Genomic DNA, 17754 nt, shown 5'->3' with positions numbered 1-17754 from the left:
ACACAAAAAATCTGTCACCGCAGATCTTAAGAGACACCTCATTTACACTGTATGCAATGCTTTCATGCTCATGTTAACAAAGCACATGCTTATACAGTAAATATTCATTTGAACAAAAATGCTGACTTTTATTCATGTGAAATCCGAAGTCTTCTTTTTAATAAAAAGTTCAATCAGTATGATCTGACATCTGGATACAGCTCAGTTAAAATTGCGTACGCTTTCTATTTAAATTGGCATAATGCTTCTGAATATTTACACAATATTCAGTCACGTATCATCAAAAATATACAAGCTATTTTCCCTGAGCTTCACAATGCAATTTCACGTTAACCCGCAATATCAGTGGCGAGATGATACACACTTGTCATCTCTGCACAAGATTTCAAATACATAATCTATTGATCAAGTATGTAATCACATCTAATTACAATAAGTGGATTTGCTGTGGCTGTGAGAACAGAGAAGTTCAAATTACCATAGAGCCGCTTGCGTTTTCATTCATTTTATTACAGTTAATGGTTACAACTGAGATTATTTGTGAAAATGTCTGCCATTATCAAAGGGAATCAGAAAAAAAATATATTTGGTCATTATTTACAAAGAACACGAAACCTCTGAACTATCCACACAAAAGGGAGAAGGGGTTTAGGGCTCATTTGACAAGGGCAGACATTCGGCTCTGAACATTAAAAAATAAAATAAAATAAAAATCACATTGAGAGGTCGAACTGTGCATGTCCAAGCAGACATCATGATGTTTTCTTCATGCCTAAACAGCACGTCACATGGTGGTGGGTGTTGGTGGTGACGAAGATGATGATGATGAAAACACCAAAGAAACAAAATACACAAATAAAAGATGCAATAAAAAAGTGGGTTAGAAAATGTTCTTCCTTGAAATCCAGTAGTCAACTTTAAAATAGAGTCAGCCATGCACTTCTAAAAGGTTTTTGGTTGTTTTTTTTCTTTTTTAATACATAAGTCATCACCAGCATTTAGGCATCAACAGTAAAGACAGGGAAAAATTACAAGAGCATACTGGTCTTTTTTTTTCCAACAATAATAAATTTCCACACGGTGTTGTCAGCCATTTGAAGAGCTTTTGGAGAAAATGAAGGGAATCAAACTGAAAGTACAAACCAAACCAAAAGAAAACAACAACAACATCAACAACAAAAAAGCTAAAAACAAATATTTAAACTGTGTCCTCGTTTATACTAACCCACCCCCTACCATTTGAATACCTCCCCAAACCATGGCAGAGTGACAATAGGACAGATATACAGGGGTTAAACGGTCAGATCACAATGGGGGGGAGTGCATGTTCAGTCATCATCTTCCTCCCCTTCCTCCTCATCTCTTTTCCTCTTCTCACCCCGCACGACCTCTGTAAACACAACACACAGGAGTTTCGTTTACTCTTACTCTCACCACTCAACTGGCAGGCAGTCAAACTTTACACTTCATCTATTCACTTACCATAATCTTCCTCATCATCTACCTCGCCGTCATTTAACTCCTCTTCCTCCTCCTCCTAAAAGCGTGCGAAAAAGCACAAATTAACACCACGTACATGTATTTGCAATTAAAACACGAATCATCATTATGTTCCGTCAATAACCTCTCCGCTGATGTCCTCTTCTTCCTCCTCTTCTCCCTCTTCCTCATCATCCTCCTCTCCCTCCTCTTCATCTTCATCTCCTGGAGCTGCATCTTCATCATACTCCTCCTCTTCTCCCTCTGCAGACAAAATTAGGTCAATGACAAATGAATTCCTTAATCTCGATTTAAAAACCGATACATCTCGAAGCACGGCAACACTCAGGGACTCTTCAGAAACATACCATCTTCATCATCCTCCTCATCGTCTAGGCCTTCGACGTAAGCTTCAGCGTCAGAGTCTGGTGCTTCCTTATCCTCTTTGTCATAGCCGTCGAGATATGTCAACTGAGGAAGCAGCTTGAAAACATTTTCTCTGTAGTCGTTCAGGTTTGTCACCTCACAGTTGAACAAGTCTAAACTTTTGAGGCTTTCCAATTTTTTCTGTTTGGAAAAGGACCGGAGGACAAATTTGAAACATTTTATCATTTCAAGCCATCTAAAACTTTTTCGTGCCAAGAAACAAGATTATTATCCATAACAATAGTGCCTCTCAACAGTGTACATATAACCAGTTTAAATACACATTCATCAGCAAGTCGATAAACTTCACTAGTTTACGACACCAATGATACTATAAACACATCTTACCAGGGGTTCGATGGTGCTGAGGTCTTTAATTTTGTTGCCGCTGAGGTTGAGATGGGTAAGGTTGGGACATTTCTCTGCCAGTACCTCCAGACCGCCTGAGATTCTGTTATCGCTAAGCTCGAGCTGTGGAAAACATCATTCAGTGTCATATTAATAAGTCTACCACAACCCCAAAAATATTTTTAAGACTTCTTTCGCAGCAGACAAGAAAGCTCCCATTACCTTTTTGAGTTTGTTTAGCTTCGGCAAATTGGCGACTGATGTTAAGCCTACGTTGATTGTGCTTAAAAATTCCAGTTCCTCAAACTCATCAGTGAGGCCCTCAATTTTGCCCTCATTTGACCGACAGTTGTCGAGCACAAGCTCTTTCACCTGTTAAAGGGCACATGAGATGAAATGTTATGATTAATGAGTACAGCATTTGTTGCACCTGACCAACTTAAAACCTACTGGAGAAGTGGACAAAGACGCTTAAATTCAGTCACATCAGAGCTGTTTCTAACTTTTGTAGCACTGTGTGTTTACCTTTATCACGTTGACCCACCAAAACTACCAAAAAAAAAAAAATGCTTGGGAATAAAATTAAGGAAAAATCTTATTTATCAGCAATTACTTAAAACAAATATAAAAACAGCGTTTATTTTATTTTTTAACAAAATAGTAATGTATTAACCAGGTGAGAATGAGTGAGGGGGAGCACAAACAAACACGTAGCCACGACCGAATCGGGCGCCATTCGGTTGTAAAGTTTACTTCAGCATGCGGTCTACAGTAAGAGATAGGGGTGCGTGTTTCGGTGCTTTGACAAAACCCTCACATTTGACTCCCTATCCAACAAAATGGCTGACTCCGCAACAAGCGGCGTACATTGTTTTCTTGTGGGTAGAGCATTTTTACTATAGTGCGTGCGTGCGTGCTCGAACAGCGAAGTAAAGACGCGTAAACGATAGCCTGGGTGTTACACAAATGCATTACATTGTCTTGGAAGAGCAAAGACACGAGGACGGACCCAAGAATTCACGAGTAGGAGGGGCAGAGAGGCGCATGATAATGCAACGGAGTCGCTCTTTAAGCGAAAGGTATTGACTTTGACGGAATAAAAATGAAATTCCCGGCTTCGTACACGCTCGGCTCTCTAAACGCAACGGTTCTGGTCGGTTCAAAGCCTAGAGACGGCGGCAGCGATTCTCTGCTCGATTAAATATCGTGCGTCTTTGTTGCTGGTTAAAATGGCGGCTTGTCCTAGATCTTGCAACTAGAGCAGCGCAGCTTCAAGTTGCGTAGCGCTCACATAAGCGCCCAGTCTATGTCAATAACAAGCAGAGCCACACGGCTGAAAATCTCTTTATCCTGCCAGAGGAGACGCACAGAAGTGCTCAGAACACGGTTATGACATTTTAATTACGGCGTATTTAGGTATGCGTAAAGGGGGCAATAACAGGGACCTTGATAATGTGCCACCGAATCGATCAGAGACGGTAGTTACACTTGTGGGAATTGATATATAGTAAGCAAAAACACGGAGGACGTTTAAAAACGAGAGAGTGCCGATTTGGCGTTTGCATTCTGGCAATGTCGTCGACATATAATGCAGTTTTAAATAGGTTTGGGCACCTTTACGCAACTAGATATGCTGTGACACGATTCCCTTCTATAACGCGATAGAACAACAAATGCGCTCGTTTTCCTATCCTAATCAAATAGGCGACTATTCGTTAACGTGCCAGAAGCCCACGAAAAGATCCCGCCTAAGTATTTACACAACTTTCTTTGATTGCGAACTGGAAATGCTTTCGATGTACCCTCAAATCCGTCAATAAAAGCCTTTTGCTGGAGAGATGCCACGAAATTTATTTGACCGATCGGGTTATCGCAAGCTATCTGTCAAACCGTCTGCACAGCAATTCACAAAATGCGTCCCACAACAAGTTAGCGAACTGGCCAGCGACCACTGTGACTGGCAAGTATGAATGTTGAATTGAAAATGGATGTGCGAAAGTGTGAGAGAGGCATGAACTGACGGCGGGCGACTTTTGCAGCACTGAGGATGCAAAGGAAAAGGGCGCGTTCGGGGGCTACAAAGTTACAAATATGGCTTCTCACGCCGCTTCCCTTGTTTATACACTGAATGCATGGAGCTCTTGCAGTTTCCGAGCCACAGCATCACCAAAAGCTCTCGCGAAAGTTGGGGGAAAATAACCAGTAAAACTGTTCAACTCACGGGCCGTGTAGAGGCACACTGAGATAACAATATCCAAGGCTCTGGGCTTGTAACAAAGTCGCCGCAAACTTTTCATTCAAGACATCAACTTGACGCGTGCACATCTAGCGTTGTCCATCCACGCAGAACTACTCTAACCAACAGTTTTATCAAAATCATACCACTCAGCAATTAATAAAGATGCTTACGTCTGACGGCGTCCGGTTCCGCAACTCCAGGTGAATTCTCTTTTTCATATCCATCTTATTGAACTCTAAATGAGTGATTTAAACCAAAGAGCGCAGTTAGACTTGGAGTCTTTGCTGCACATTCAGCTATAGCCTCTTAACAAACTAGCTATTGCGAGTCTCACAAACATGATGCCTCAGTGGGTGGGAGCTGGGTGTGGGATTGTCGTCACCGGCGACCAATTAGAAGCGCCGAATGGAATGTGAAAACACTCACAACTGCACCGACGACCAATCAACGCTCGGTCACAAACTGGGTGGGGTTACAGGAACTGTTAGGTTGATCCAGCGAATCTGTTTTAGGGTGACATCTATGCGATAAAATCAACCGAACTGTCGAAGGCGCAGAGACTAAACGGGGGTATGGTAGTAACTAGTTTTGAGTGGGCTTATCCACACTTGGACCGGGATACAGGAGTTGGAGGAACACAAAGACTTTTTGAAATAAGCCGACGTGTTGGTTACAATAAAATGCAACGGTCGTGTAAGTGAAGCGGGCTGTTAAACGTAGTAAATACGTTTGTCAAACTGCTGCTTCATGTTTTGAAACACATAGTTTCCTGGCAGGTAAGTTAAGTACAGTCACTTCGGACTGATGGATGGTAGACTGTCAGGAAAACACGACCCCTCCCCCTTTTGGAGGGAATGCACGGCGGCGACCACCGAGACTATCTGCGCTAAAATCTTTATTACTTTTCTAGTTTACGCAGTAAACGCTGGGAATTTTTCACACTGCATCTTACAACAAAGGGGATTTCATGCAGTGAGAGGTCGAAATTAGTTGCTCCTGTTTATGTAAATAGTAAAATGGTTTAAACAGATGATGCATAATATTTAAACGCGAACCGAGGAACGGTTGCATAACAAAACGCACTGGACAAACCATACAAAGACACGACGTCTATAAAGCGAAAAGTGGTCCTACGACGTACGTCGACGTAGTTTAATTATTACAAACGAGCCCCGCTACAGCAGAGCCCATAAGTTATCAGTAGCCACTGGTCTTATTAAAAACAAGTTTGTCACATGCACTTGACTGCCACATCGCACACTCCAACCACGGGCCCACGCTTTTTCCTACAGTTCAAACCAGCCAATCGTATTTCAGGGGCAGCATTCACTTCCGCTTCTCGCTTTGACTATTGTTGGTATTGAGGGGAAAAAAACAAGGTCACCTGACTGTGCCCGGCGCCATCTTGACTCGCAAAATACAACACATTCAAATAATTATAATACCATTTATTGACTCTTAAAACGAACAAAAAGCAATAGACTTTACCTATATTTGATGTCATGTCTGTGTGTCGCTCCGCTACCCCTTAGAAAAAACTGTAGAGCAACTGCTTGGCGCATGATTGTTTTCACAAGTGCACCGGCTGGGTTGTTTGTTGAGAGAGCGCATTTCACTGGCGACTCTGTCGTTTTACAACGTTATTTCGAAATCACTTCATACCAGGACATTTTGCCCTTGAAGAAAACAGAAAAAAAATCTTCTCCTCTCGATCTGGCCACTGACTCCAACCCGCGCAAGCGGGCTATTCTCAAGCCCTTTTGATTGTACTTGCGCATTAGTTGAGACCATTTTTCCTCTGGGTGTGTCTCACTCGTTGTCTGAACGCCCTTGCTAGCAGTACTGCATCAACTGTGTGTGTGGATTGCATTGCAGAGTGCGTGCACGATGTGCGCAGAGCCAAATCGTATTCGCACGCTTTGTGGCACACACACGCACTCAGTCGCTCCTTTTCACACCACCGACGGCTAACTTTTGTGCGTGAATGCCGAGGAACGTCATCAGGACAAAACGTAGAAAATTAGCGAACGTGCACCAACATGTTTGCTCATGCAAGTCAGAAATCACATTCAGGAAACTATTTCTTGCGCGGAAGACTTTATCGTTTGGACAATGGCAATGAAGACCGCGTGCATCATGTGACTCGCCGAGAAGGGTTACATATTTGAATAAAAGGCATTTGGAAGAACCGAGGGCTTATTCTAACAGGAAAGGATTGATGAGCATTTGCGCCATCTGCTATAGTGCCAAAAAGAGTGATGCAAAGGATCATCTCGTGGCGTGTTTAATCATCAACCTTTACGATTCATGTCGGTGTCCCTTTAAAACAACGCTTTTCTTTTTAGTACCATCTTCGTTGCACGAGATCGGTCATTTTGTGAGGCAGTGTCAGTAGTGTTCATTGCGTTTTGCAAAATTGGAGTAGCATGTGTCAAGTTTGATTTGTCACAACAGCACTGTACATGTAAAATGAAATTATAAAGTTCAGAGAACAGTGCAAAACAATAGAATACGACCCCTGATTCTGAATCATAATGTCAACTGTAGCTCTTGCCACTTCCTCTGAGTAATACACACCTCATGACATAAAACAACAAGTTAATCAAATTATTTATTCATTGTCCAGAAATTAGTCATAGCTAACCTTCTCTAACTGTATGCCACATTGAATATTACCATTTCTTTATTCACCTGCTAAAGTTAAACAGACCTCTAAAATACACCTTATTTGATTCACACAATTGCAAATAATACAATTACTAAACAGTTCACTCATGCATTTTCCAGTCAACTCGAATATGTACCATGCTTGTTGATCTGACTAATGTTTCAGGGCGTTTCTGAACTGTCCTGGCACTGTAATAAAGAAACTTAAGATCTGACTAGTTTTCTAAATGACATCCTAACTGAAAATGTTTCTGTAAAACACCCCTCTATTATTGTAACTGTTTTATCACTGTTTTCACAATTGGTTATTTTATTAGTGGTTCCATAAACTCATGAGGCCTTAACTAAATCCTGCTTATGCTGTATGTGCATTTTTGGATGTTTTGCTCTTTGTTAAGAAAGCATCGGATAAGAACATACCTGTAACCTGAGAGATTTGGGGAGTATTCAGTACAGGCTAGTGCAAATATATAATTCCAGAGGCTGTTTAAGCATACTTTACGAGAAGCTGTTTTTTGTACCCGTTTGAGTTGCTTTATGATTTGAAGCATCTCCTGAATGGAGGGTTTTGACAGTAATCTTGTCTCCACACTTCATCCTTTTTGTGTCATGCAGGGCATTGATAGAGGGCAGCTTACAGCCAGTGCTGTGAGAATGCATGCAAAACTGAAGTAGGACTGGTTGTGAAACATTTGCATGGAGAACATCCTGTTTTACACTCTGTGAAGGTGGTCTCATGATGGAGTTATGACACTGGTGTTTGGAAACTTGACTGTCTCAATAGTTCCATGTATCAATAACACGTTAATGGAATATGATGACTTATGCAGTTGCATAAATAATCTAACAACTATTCTTTAGATACAGATGATACAGCACAAGGTTGTTAATCTGACCTGTCTAATCTGATTTAGTAGATTTTTGAAGTGCTGTTAAGGACTCATTTAAGGTCCACTAAACACAGCTATTCAGAAAAAAATATTAGTGAAAGACAGTGACCTAAATGCTGACCCATGTGTTAGGTTGTATAACTATCTTTGTCAAAAGGTTGCATTCTCCTGAAACACCACTAGATGACAGCCTTTCATAGGCTGACAACTATAGCTTGGTGGACCCAATGTTACTGCTACATTAGATTCTGAGTTATGACTTATGAATGAATCATGAAAATACATTGATATTATTTCTAATTTCTAATGTTTCTGTAACCTATTTTCATTAAATTACAAATGTTCAAAGTGCCACGTTCTTAAAGAAAGGTGTTCAGTACTATAATTAGGCCTATTATGAGGATTAATCTGAAAAGGATTATATATTTGGGACTGAACAAATGGAGCACATCCTTTCAAAGACCAGTGAACTGATTATAACCTTTCACTATTAATACGCTTCAAGGTTGACTTTTGTCATGAAATGAAAGAAAAATGTTTTACTTTTTCTGCCGTTTCTCAGCAAGCATATGTAATACACCGATTGCATATTGCTGCCATCTACTGGTCTGTTAGTAAAACTCAACAGACAAATACAGTCACTTGAACATTTTCACCATCTTCTCGCTCTCTGCCTGCAACTGTTTAAGTTTATGAAACCTAAATATGCATTAAACATGACCTTACTATTATAGAGTATTGTAAAATGTTATTTTCCCATTTTTATGAGACAGGCCCATATGTCTAACATTTTTTAGCACACATAAAAGTACAGTCATTGACATGATGGCAGATTTGCTGTTACATCATATGTACACCTAAACACGACCTCCAACCTTATAAATAAACCTTTTTTATTGACTACATGTGCGCTTTGTAGTGTCACCATTGCAGCAAAATATTTTGACCACACGATGGCGGTGTAAGAAAACAAGTTAACAGTCTTTAGGCAAAGTATGAATATTGTTGTTGAAGCCTGTATTTAGAGCTCATAGCTGTCTTTATTTGTCTCGCTAAATATTCCCAGATGAATCTACTGACAGAAAATGAGAATCATTACAAACACTTTATCCATTAGGGTACAAAACACACACACACACACACACACACATATATATATATATATATATATATATATATATATATATATATATATATATATATATATATATATATATGTGTGTGTGTGTGTGTGTGTACTTTCTGAGTTAAGGTAATCAGAAATAAATTGTACAAGCGTATATAATATATATTTATATATACAGTATTTTATATATATATATATATATATATATATATATATTAGAAATATATAAAAATAATATAAAATATTTATATATATATATATATATTATATTATTTTATAATAATCATAATTAGCACAACTTTCTGTCAATTAATATACAGCTATTCAATTTTTAACATTTTTATATGTTATAATTTGTAATAAAAACTGTTCACTCTCAGAAAAAAGGTACAAAAGCTGTCACTGAGGCGGCACCCTTTCAAAAAGTACTAAAAGTTGCATATGAGTCCCTCAGTTGTCCTCAGTGTGAAAAGATGGATCTCAAAATCATAGAGTCACTGTTGGAAAGGGTTCAAAAATGCAAAAGATGCTAGAAATCCAATAATTTGTGGGACCTGAAGGATTTTTCCGAAGAACAGCAGGCAGTAACTGTTCAGGACAAACAAGGAACCCATCAACAACTATCACTAAACAAACTTAAAAAAAAAAAGGTAACAACACAATATTAAGAATCAAGCGTAAACTTTTGAACAGAAACCTTCTTATAAATTCAAATGTTATTTTCTCTTGTGAGCATTTTGCAGATTCTGCAAGGTGTATGTAAACTTTTGACCTCAACTGTATGTACCATTTACCATATTGTACGTACCAATGTGTATTTTTAAGATACAAATGTGAAAATGGTCCAAATGTTTACTTTTTCCAAAGGTCCTGCCCCATTGACAGCGTTTGTACCTTTTTTCCGAGTGAATTAAATAAACGAGATAAAAATGCATTTACATTTTCATTGGGGGTCTCAGAATTTTGGACCAATAGTGGGGTGTATACTGCTAGTCGTCTTCTGAAAATCCATGTCTTTTGGGACTGCATAGAACAAAGACTCTCTGACAACATCAAGTTGGAGTGATGGCCAAGAAGGAGTGGCTTGGTGGGGGCGGCGGGTGTTTGTCAGATGAAACAAACCGAAATAAACCCCTGCATTCATTATTAATGTTAATTGACTCTAGGATCAGATCTACGATGGAGATTGTAATTTGATAGCCACTTAGAGGGCATGGATATCTTGCTCTACAATAGACCGTGTGGCTGAATCAAATTATGCCGTCTCATAGTAACATTACAAGATAGTTTCATGCCTTAGAAAGGCCATGATTTAGATTTTATGAATTGTTATAAATGCACAACCTCTACTATGCAACCAAGGGTTACTCAAAACTGTTGACTAGTGCTCTATGTTTCACAAAATTATTTTTTTGTGCTCCATGAACCAAATATCACCATACGGCTTTATACCGACATGAGGATGAGTAAATAATGACAGAATTTAACACCACATGTTCAGAGAACAAACATAACAGCGTTTGCACACAGATTCAGTGCAATGATTCAGAAACTTGACTCCATGACTCAATCACATGGGCAACATGAACATACCCACATCTCTTTTTTTATGTAGTTTGTATCACATTAATTTCTAAAATGTATTGTTTTGTGATTATGTGGTGCACGACTGATACAAAAGTAACAGATGGCCACAATAAAGTGTTAGAATGATAGGAGAATGCAAGATAAGTATAATGAAAATGTGCCTTAGGGTCATGTTCAGTATCATTAACAGTGCATCTCTCAGCCCAACTTCTCAAACATTCATGACGATTTCTGTAGTCTGTCCCACAGGATCATGAGATGTTGTTTGTTTTCAACTGTTCCGTCTTCCTCCCCCACAATCTTTAAAAATGTTACCTCTCGCATTCTCTCTTTAAATTTTCAGTTTCAGCTTTAATGTGCTTTATTGGCATGGCATAATTGCACATTTGTAATGCCAAAGCTTTTGCAGCTTACAAAGTGGCATGGAGAGCAACAACAAGAATGGTGCAAAACAAAGTTGGGAAAACTATCAAAAGACAAAATGTACAAGTTAACTGAAAAACAAATATTAAAAATGAATAACATTAGACAAAAAGAAGCTGATAAATAAGGGCAAAGAAAATACAGTAATAAGGAAGAAAAAGAAATGAATAAGGATGAACAATAGCCCAATAAGGATTAAAGAAACTCTCTGTTCCCAATCCAGAAATGAAATGCACTTTAGAAATGAGTTTACACTATATATTCTTTATTCTAAGACATTAACAATATATGATAAAAGTTTCCTGCTCCTCAAGACTTGAACTGTATCTGTATCCAGAGTCACCTGGCCAAGCCACTAGTGATCTATTAGCAAGTATTGTCATTCATCTGGTGGAGAGAGACTGGAGGAGAGAACTGTGACGGCTTTCTGTCTAATAACCACAAAAGATTGATCTTTCACTTTGCTTGCTTGCACATCATTTCGTAGGATTCTCTTCTAACACTGCTGTGGTGCACCAGACCTTTTGTCTGTGTGTGCTTAACAGATAGATAATAAATAAAATACATACATAGGGGGAAGTTGCCCCACTTAAGAACCTCATACCACTACCTGGGGCAAGAAGTCCGCCCGGCTAAACTGTCACAGAATGTATAAATAACATTTGATATCATTCTTACTAATATTCAGAAATCAACTATTCTATTTAAAATTGTATTTTGACAAATATTTGAGTAACTGAATAACCGATGACAGACAAATCAAAATTCCAGCAAAAGAGATTCATCTGAGAGGTAAATTTATTCTGTGTACACTTACATAAGATTTTTATAGAGATGTATTAACATACTTAATTGCTTGTATTTTAAAGGAATAGTTCACCCAAACATTAAAATTCTGTCATTAATTATTCACCCTCATGTTGTTCCAAACCCATAAGACCTTTGTTTATCTTTGGAACACAAATATTTTTGATGAAATCCGAAAGCTTTTTGACCCTATAGCAAGGCCCAGAAATCTACACTCTAAAAAATGCTGGGTTAAAAACAACCCAACTTGGGTTATTTGGCAACCCAGCGCTGGGTAAATATTGGACAGAACACATGCTGGGTTATTTTGACCCAGCTGGTTGGGTTAAATGTTTTTTACCAAACATGCTGGGTTATTTTAAGCCAACTATTGTTATATTGCTGGTTTAAAATGGACTGGAACTTATAAACACACACAGAATTACTAGAGGCAACAGCAATAATCAAAAGATGAACATTTCTTATTAAGCAAGAACACATGGACAAAATACAAGACAAATTGAATTTATTTGGGTGAATACAGCATGTTTTACATTGTTACATACATTTAAACACGTTTAACAAGCATTTTAGACATAAAAAAGTAACATTTAAGAGTAGAATTTTGATTTTAGTGTATTCAGTCGTTCTCTGTAATCGCTTTTTACCGAAATAGCGTTAAAGGAGAAGTCCACTTCCAGAACAAAAAAAAATTACAGATAATATACTCACCCCTTGTCATCCAAGATGTTCATGTCTTTCTTTCTTTCTTTCTTCAGTCGTAAAGAAATTATGTTTTCTAAGGAAAACATTTCTGCATTTTTCTCCATGTAATGGACTGTTATGGTGCCCTGATTTTGAACTTCCAAAATGCAGTTTAAATGCGGCTTCAAACGATCCCAGGCGAGGAAGAAGGGTATTTTCATAAATATAATACAACTGATATACTTTTTAATCTCAAACGCTCGTCTTGTCTTACTCTGCCTGGACTGTTTTGTTCCGGTTCATGACAGTTAGGGTATGTCGAAAAACTCCCATCTCACGTTCTCCCTCAACTTCAAAATTGTCTTATATCGCTGTTTTACATTTTCTGTTCAGGCTGTTTGATCTTCTTTGCATGTTCACACAGGAGCAGGCAAAACACACGTATGAAACTTGTAGACCAGACACAGGAGAACTAAACATGAAGGAACTAAAATACACAGGATAATTAGGAACAGGTGGAGGTGTAATCAATTAACCAAACAAGAACATGAACAGAACCAAATATGGACAAACAGGAACTAAGGCTAGGGGGGAAACATGGAAACAAAAGTCCAAACACTGACATGATGTAGGATGATTTTGAAATGATTTTTGAAGTTGAGGGAGAAAATACACTCTGAGTTTTTCAACATACCCTAACTGTCTTGGGCCATAAGCTCAACGAGAGCAAGACAAGACAAGCATTTGCGATTAAAAAGTATTTAAATAGTATTTTTTAATGAAAATAACTGATCGTTTCGCTAGATAAGACCCTTCTTCCTCGGCTGGCATCGTTTACAACCACATTTGGCATCATTTGAAGCCAAATTTAAACTGCATTTTGGAAGTTCAAAATCGGGGCACCATAGCAGTCCATTATATGAAGAAAAATCCTGAAATGTTTCCCTCAAAAAAAAGTAATTTCTTTACAGCTGAAGAAAGAAAGACATGAACATCTTGGATGACAAGGGGGTGAGTACATTATCTGTAATTTTTTGTTCTGGAAGTGGACTTCTCCTTTAATTCTCATGCTGGTGTGTCACCGAAATCTGAGCCGGTGAAGGACTGCTGTTTGCCGGGTTACCTGCAAACGTCAGACCGCGGCCTTGCGTTTCACTCGTAGCTGAAAGATGCCATGACTGACTCCATAACTGCCCATAAACAAACAGTACTCACATTAGAGAACATATTTTAAGATTAAACTCAGTACAATAACGAATAAGATCCATTTATTTTATGCAAGGCAAAAGGCGTTTTCATCATGTGAAACGACTGACATCTCGTCCTTATTTTGCATTGCGTAAAATAATACAATTTACAGCACAGTTAAGACTTCATAAATTAAATAAAATGTATACAAACCTTTAGGTTACACTTCACTATCAATTTTGATAGTCCACTTTAGACATTCTACTAACTATAAGTAACTTTGCAACTACATGTCAACCGATTCTCATTAATTCGCAACTGTCTACTAACTCTCAGAGCAGACTGTTAGGTTAAGGTTAGGGTTAGTAGAATAATATTAATATTAGTAGATTAATATTGACATATACTTGCAAATTTTAGAAGACTGTTAGAAGATATTAAGCTGACAGTCTACTAATACTCTAATGACTAGTTGACATGCAGTTGCAAAGTTACTTACTGTTAGTAGAATGTCTAATATGGACTATCAAAATAAAGTGTTAAAGATGAGCAACTTAGTTACAGAAAAACTACCCAGCACCTGGGTAAAAAATATGTAAAATAACCCAATAAAATGACTCAACAAATTGCACCCAGCATTTAGGTTAAAAAATAACCCAACACTTGGGTAAAAATATTAAAAATAACCCAATAAAATGACCCAACAAGTTGAACCCATTATTTGGGTTAAAAAAAAATAACCCAGCATTTTTTAGAGTGTATTAATATGAATTGGATGATTTCACTCAATTAGCCTATAGATTTTAATGAAAAAATGAAATGTACATCTACTTCATAATAATAACCCCATAAATTACAATTGGTATTACATTTAAAAGCCATTCTATCCTAGTCTGTGCCAATTCCAGGTTGCCATCTTACCCCATGGGTCTAATCTGATCTTTTTACTTCAAAATAAAAAATATAATTTTTACTCCATAATTTCAAATAAAAAACGTCCACAAATCACCCACAAAACTTTAACATTTAACATAATAATGTCATAGATCACAATTTTCCAGAGACACAAAATTAGATCAATTAACATTGAAACTGTTTAGACTAATTTTATTTATGATCTTTCTGTTTTAAAAGACCCCAGTCTGCTGTCTCTATATCAAACTGAATCCTCTGGATTCATTTTTTTTAAATCCAAATCTTTGTCTCTCTCTCTCACTCCATTCTCTTTCCTAATATCTCTCTCTTTATCTGTATTATGTGTATGACTCCATCCTCCAGCTTGTAGATAATCACATTGTAGTGCAGCAGCGGATTCATAATTGTATATTTACTGTCTGCAATACGCCACACTGGTGCCAGAAGGACATGAACCAGACAGACAGTAACTTTGGGTTCTATAAATGGAAATCTGCCAGACAGCATGAGATATTGTAAGTGCGGCTCCTGCTATTCAGTTATCAAGTGATAAAGTTGATGGACTGATTTTTGTTGAGGGAGAAGCTTTTTAAATCTAACAATTCACATTTAAACGGAGGCCAGCGCAAGCTTGTTAAGAGGGTAACCCAAGGCTGAACACAATCATATAGAAAACAAAGGAAAGGGTGATTTCACCCGCTATGAGTACAAACCATCCCATACCGTAATAAATCAGCACTGTCCTCTAAAAGTGTACTAAAGTTTCTCCCTGCAGAGAGCTCAAACTCTTTTTTTTCTCCCAGGTTTACAACCTGGCTTCTCTCCAAATGCTCCCTTGTCCTCTATAGGCTGGCTTCACTATCATGAAAGTGTGATTCACGATTCATGATAAGGCAAACTGATTTACTTACAATGGCAGTCATTGTGTCCTTGAGCACTTTCCTGCTGAGAACACCAGCATGAATGATCATCGCTATGTACTGAGTTGTAGAGACTTGTCTAGAAAAATATATGTAATGTACACAGTGTCAGTCTAACAAAGGTATTGGGCAGTATAGGCTAGTATTTAGTAAAAACATGCTATGAATCAAATATTATTTAATATGCATTCCCTTCACTCTCAAAAATCTGTGAAAATAGAGCATAATGTACTGTATTAATTTGAAGGAATTTTCCGTATTTGTGACACTGGATGACAAAACCAGTCTTATGTAGCAAGGGTATATTTGTAGCAATAGCCAAAAATACATTGTATGGGTTGAAATGATAGATTTTTTTAAATGCCAAAAATCATTAGAATATTAAGTAAAGATCATGTTCCATGAAGATATTTTATGAATTTCCTACCATAAATATATTAAAATGTAATTTTTGATTAGTAATATGCATTGCTAAGAACTTAATTTGGACAACTTTAAAGGTGATTTTGCTTAATATTTTGAATTTTTTGCAATCTCAGATTCCAGATTTTCATGACCCTTATGACTGGTTTTGTGGTCCAAGGTCACATTTAGTTTTTATAAGTGTTTAACTGTATTTTGAATTTTACATTGTATTGTTGATTGAGAACATTTTCAAACTCTGTGGAGTCACCATGAAGGCTGACAAATATCTTCTTTCTGCAGTGGTCTTCACGAAATCTCACAATAAGTGACGTTAAGAATGGGATTTCGTCATTAAATTGATTCAACACATTTTTTGAGTTGAGTTGAGGGGGCAAATAAAAACGTTTTGTCAAGTTGAGACAGTAAAATTTAAAATATTAAGTTGAATGAACAAATTCAGAAGCTGCAGGTTGTGTCAACTTAAAAAAATTAATTGAAACAACTAAACTGTTAAATAATTTTTTAACAGTGTACCTTTTTATTTTATTTTTATTATTATTAGTTGATAATGTCCCGGTAATGAGCTGACAGTAATTTTTCTATTTTTATTTTTTTTTATTTTTTACAGTGTATGTTGAATCTACATTAATTTGGGGGTCCAATATATACATATATTTATGATTGCCAATTTTACTGTTAAGTGTGATTGTAATTAATCACATGTGCAATTAATTTGTTTTATTTGATTCACAGCCATAATAAAAACAACATCAGCAATATTTTACTATAAAATACATGTTGCCTTGTTAAATATGAAACTTTTTTTTATGTTTATATATTTATATATATTTTTTTATTTTATATTATAGAATATAGATTTTTTTCACTGTATGTAGTAAAACTTTTTTTTTAAACTTTTGTTTTTTGTCAGTTCTTGGTATTTTGTGATTGTAAACCTTATGCTGTTCTATAAGTAAGAAATAAGGAGAATTTAATTACCAGACAGATCTGCATGATAACTTGATATCTTGGTATCTGCAATATGTTTTTTTTTATAATATCTTGAGCCAGAGCATTATTTTTGCTTGTTTAGAAAGCAATAAAGAGCCACAAAAGTGATCATCTGTGACAGTGACAGATTATAAGGCCACGGGGCCACATGTTAGGGAGTCGGGCTTGTAAATGAAAAGTTGTGGGTCTGAGTCCCAGGTCCGGCAGGGATTGAAGGTGGGGGGGGAGGGAATAACCAGCACTCTCTCCACCCTCAATACCACGACTGAGGTGAGTCCCTTGAGCAAGGCACCGATTCCTCAACTGCTCCTTGGGTGCCACAGTGATAGCAATATGGCTGCCCACTGCTCCGGGTGTGTGTACGTTTGTTCGCTACTCACTACTGTGTGTGTGCACTTGGATGGGTTAAATGCAGAGCACAATTTCCAAGTATGGGTCACCATACTTGGCCACATGTCACGTCCTTTCCTTTCCTTTTTCCATAATGGATACTTTTATTTTACCTATTGTGCATATTCCTGTAAAATCAGTATTGTTGTTATGAAGCTACTGTTTGTTTTACTGCCATATGTTTCTATTATAAAGTGAAAACAGACACTAGGCACATTATTGGGTTATTAACATTCTATTAATATTCAA

The 17754-nt window shown here is 37.4% G+C and overlaps 1 protein-coding gene across 2 annotated transcripts; it reads right to left on the bottom strand.

Moving 5' to 3' along the window:
• Window positions 1-532: 532 nt before the first annotated feature.
• anp32a (acidic (leucine-rich) nuclear phosphoprotein 32 family, member A) lies at window positions 533-4839 on the bottom strand. Of its 2 annotated transcripts, none has more exons than XM_051113953.1 (7): window positions 4663-4839; window positions 2476-2625; window positions 2254-2376; window positions 1848-2046; window positions 1625-1662; window positions 1483-1537; window positions 533-1390 (listed from the first exon to the last, which is right to left on the bottom strand). In XM_051113953.1, the coding sequence occupies exons 1-7, from the start codon at window positions 4714-4716 to the stop codon at window positions 1329-1331; spliced, it is 681 nt and encodes a 226-aa protein (XP_050969910.1). In that variant the 5' UTR covers window positions 4717-4839; the 3' UTR covers window positions 533-1328. The 2 variants fall into 2 exon arrangements, with proteins under 2 accessions (XP_050969910.1, XP_050969909.1); XM_051113952.1 differs by having other exon boundaries at window positions 1625-1743; window positions 4663-4835.
• Window positions 4840-17754: the final 12915 nt, after the last annotated feature.

The sequence above is a fragment of the Labeo rohita genome, chromosome 7 (assembly GCF_022985175.1).
Source record: "Labeo rohita strain BAU-BD-2019 chromosome 7, IGBB_LRoh.1.0, whole genome shotgun sequence".
In the NCBI taxonomy this organism is placed as follows: domain Eukaryota; kingdom Metazoa; phylum Chordata; class Actinopteri; order Cypriniformes; family Cyprinidae; genus Labeo; species Labeo rohita.
This window is presented reverse-complemented; position numbering and strand designations above follow the sequence as displayed.

What these genes read in the sequence shown, in the direction of transcription:
- anp32a (XM_051113952.1), bottom strand. Translation starts at nt 4,716, where the DNA reads ATGGATATGAAAAAGAGAATTCACCTGGAGTTGCGGAACCGGACGCCG. An exon ending in AGCTAAACAAACTCAAAAAG is followed by an intron (nt 2,377 to 2,475) that starts GTAATGGGAGCT and finishes TGTTTTCCACAG; the next exon opens with CTCGAGCTTAGCGATAACAG. An exon ending in AGATGATGAGGAAGATTATG is followed by an intron (nt 1,391 to 1,482) that starts GTAAGTGAATAG and finishes TTGTGTTTACAG; the next exon opens with AGGTCGTGCGGGGTGAGAAG.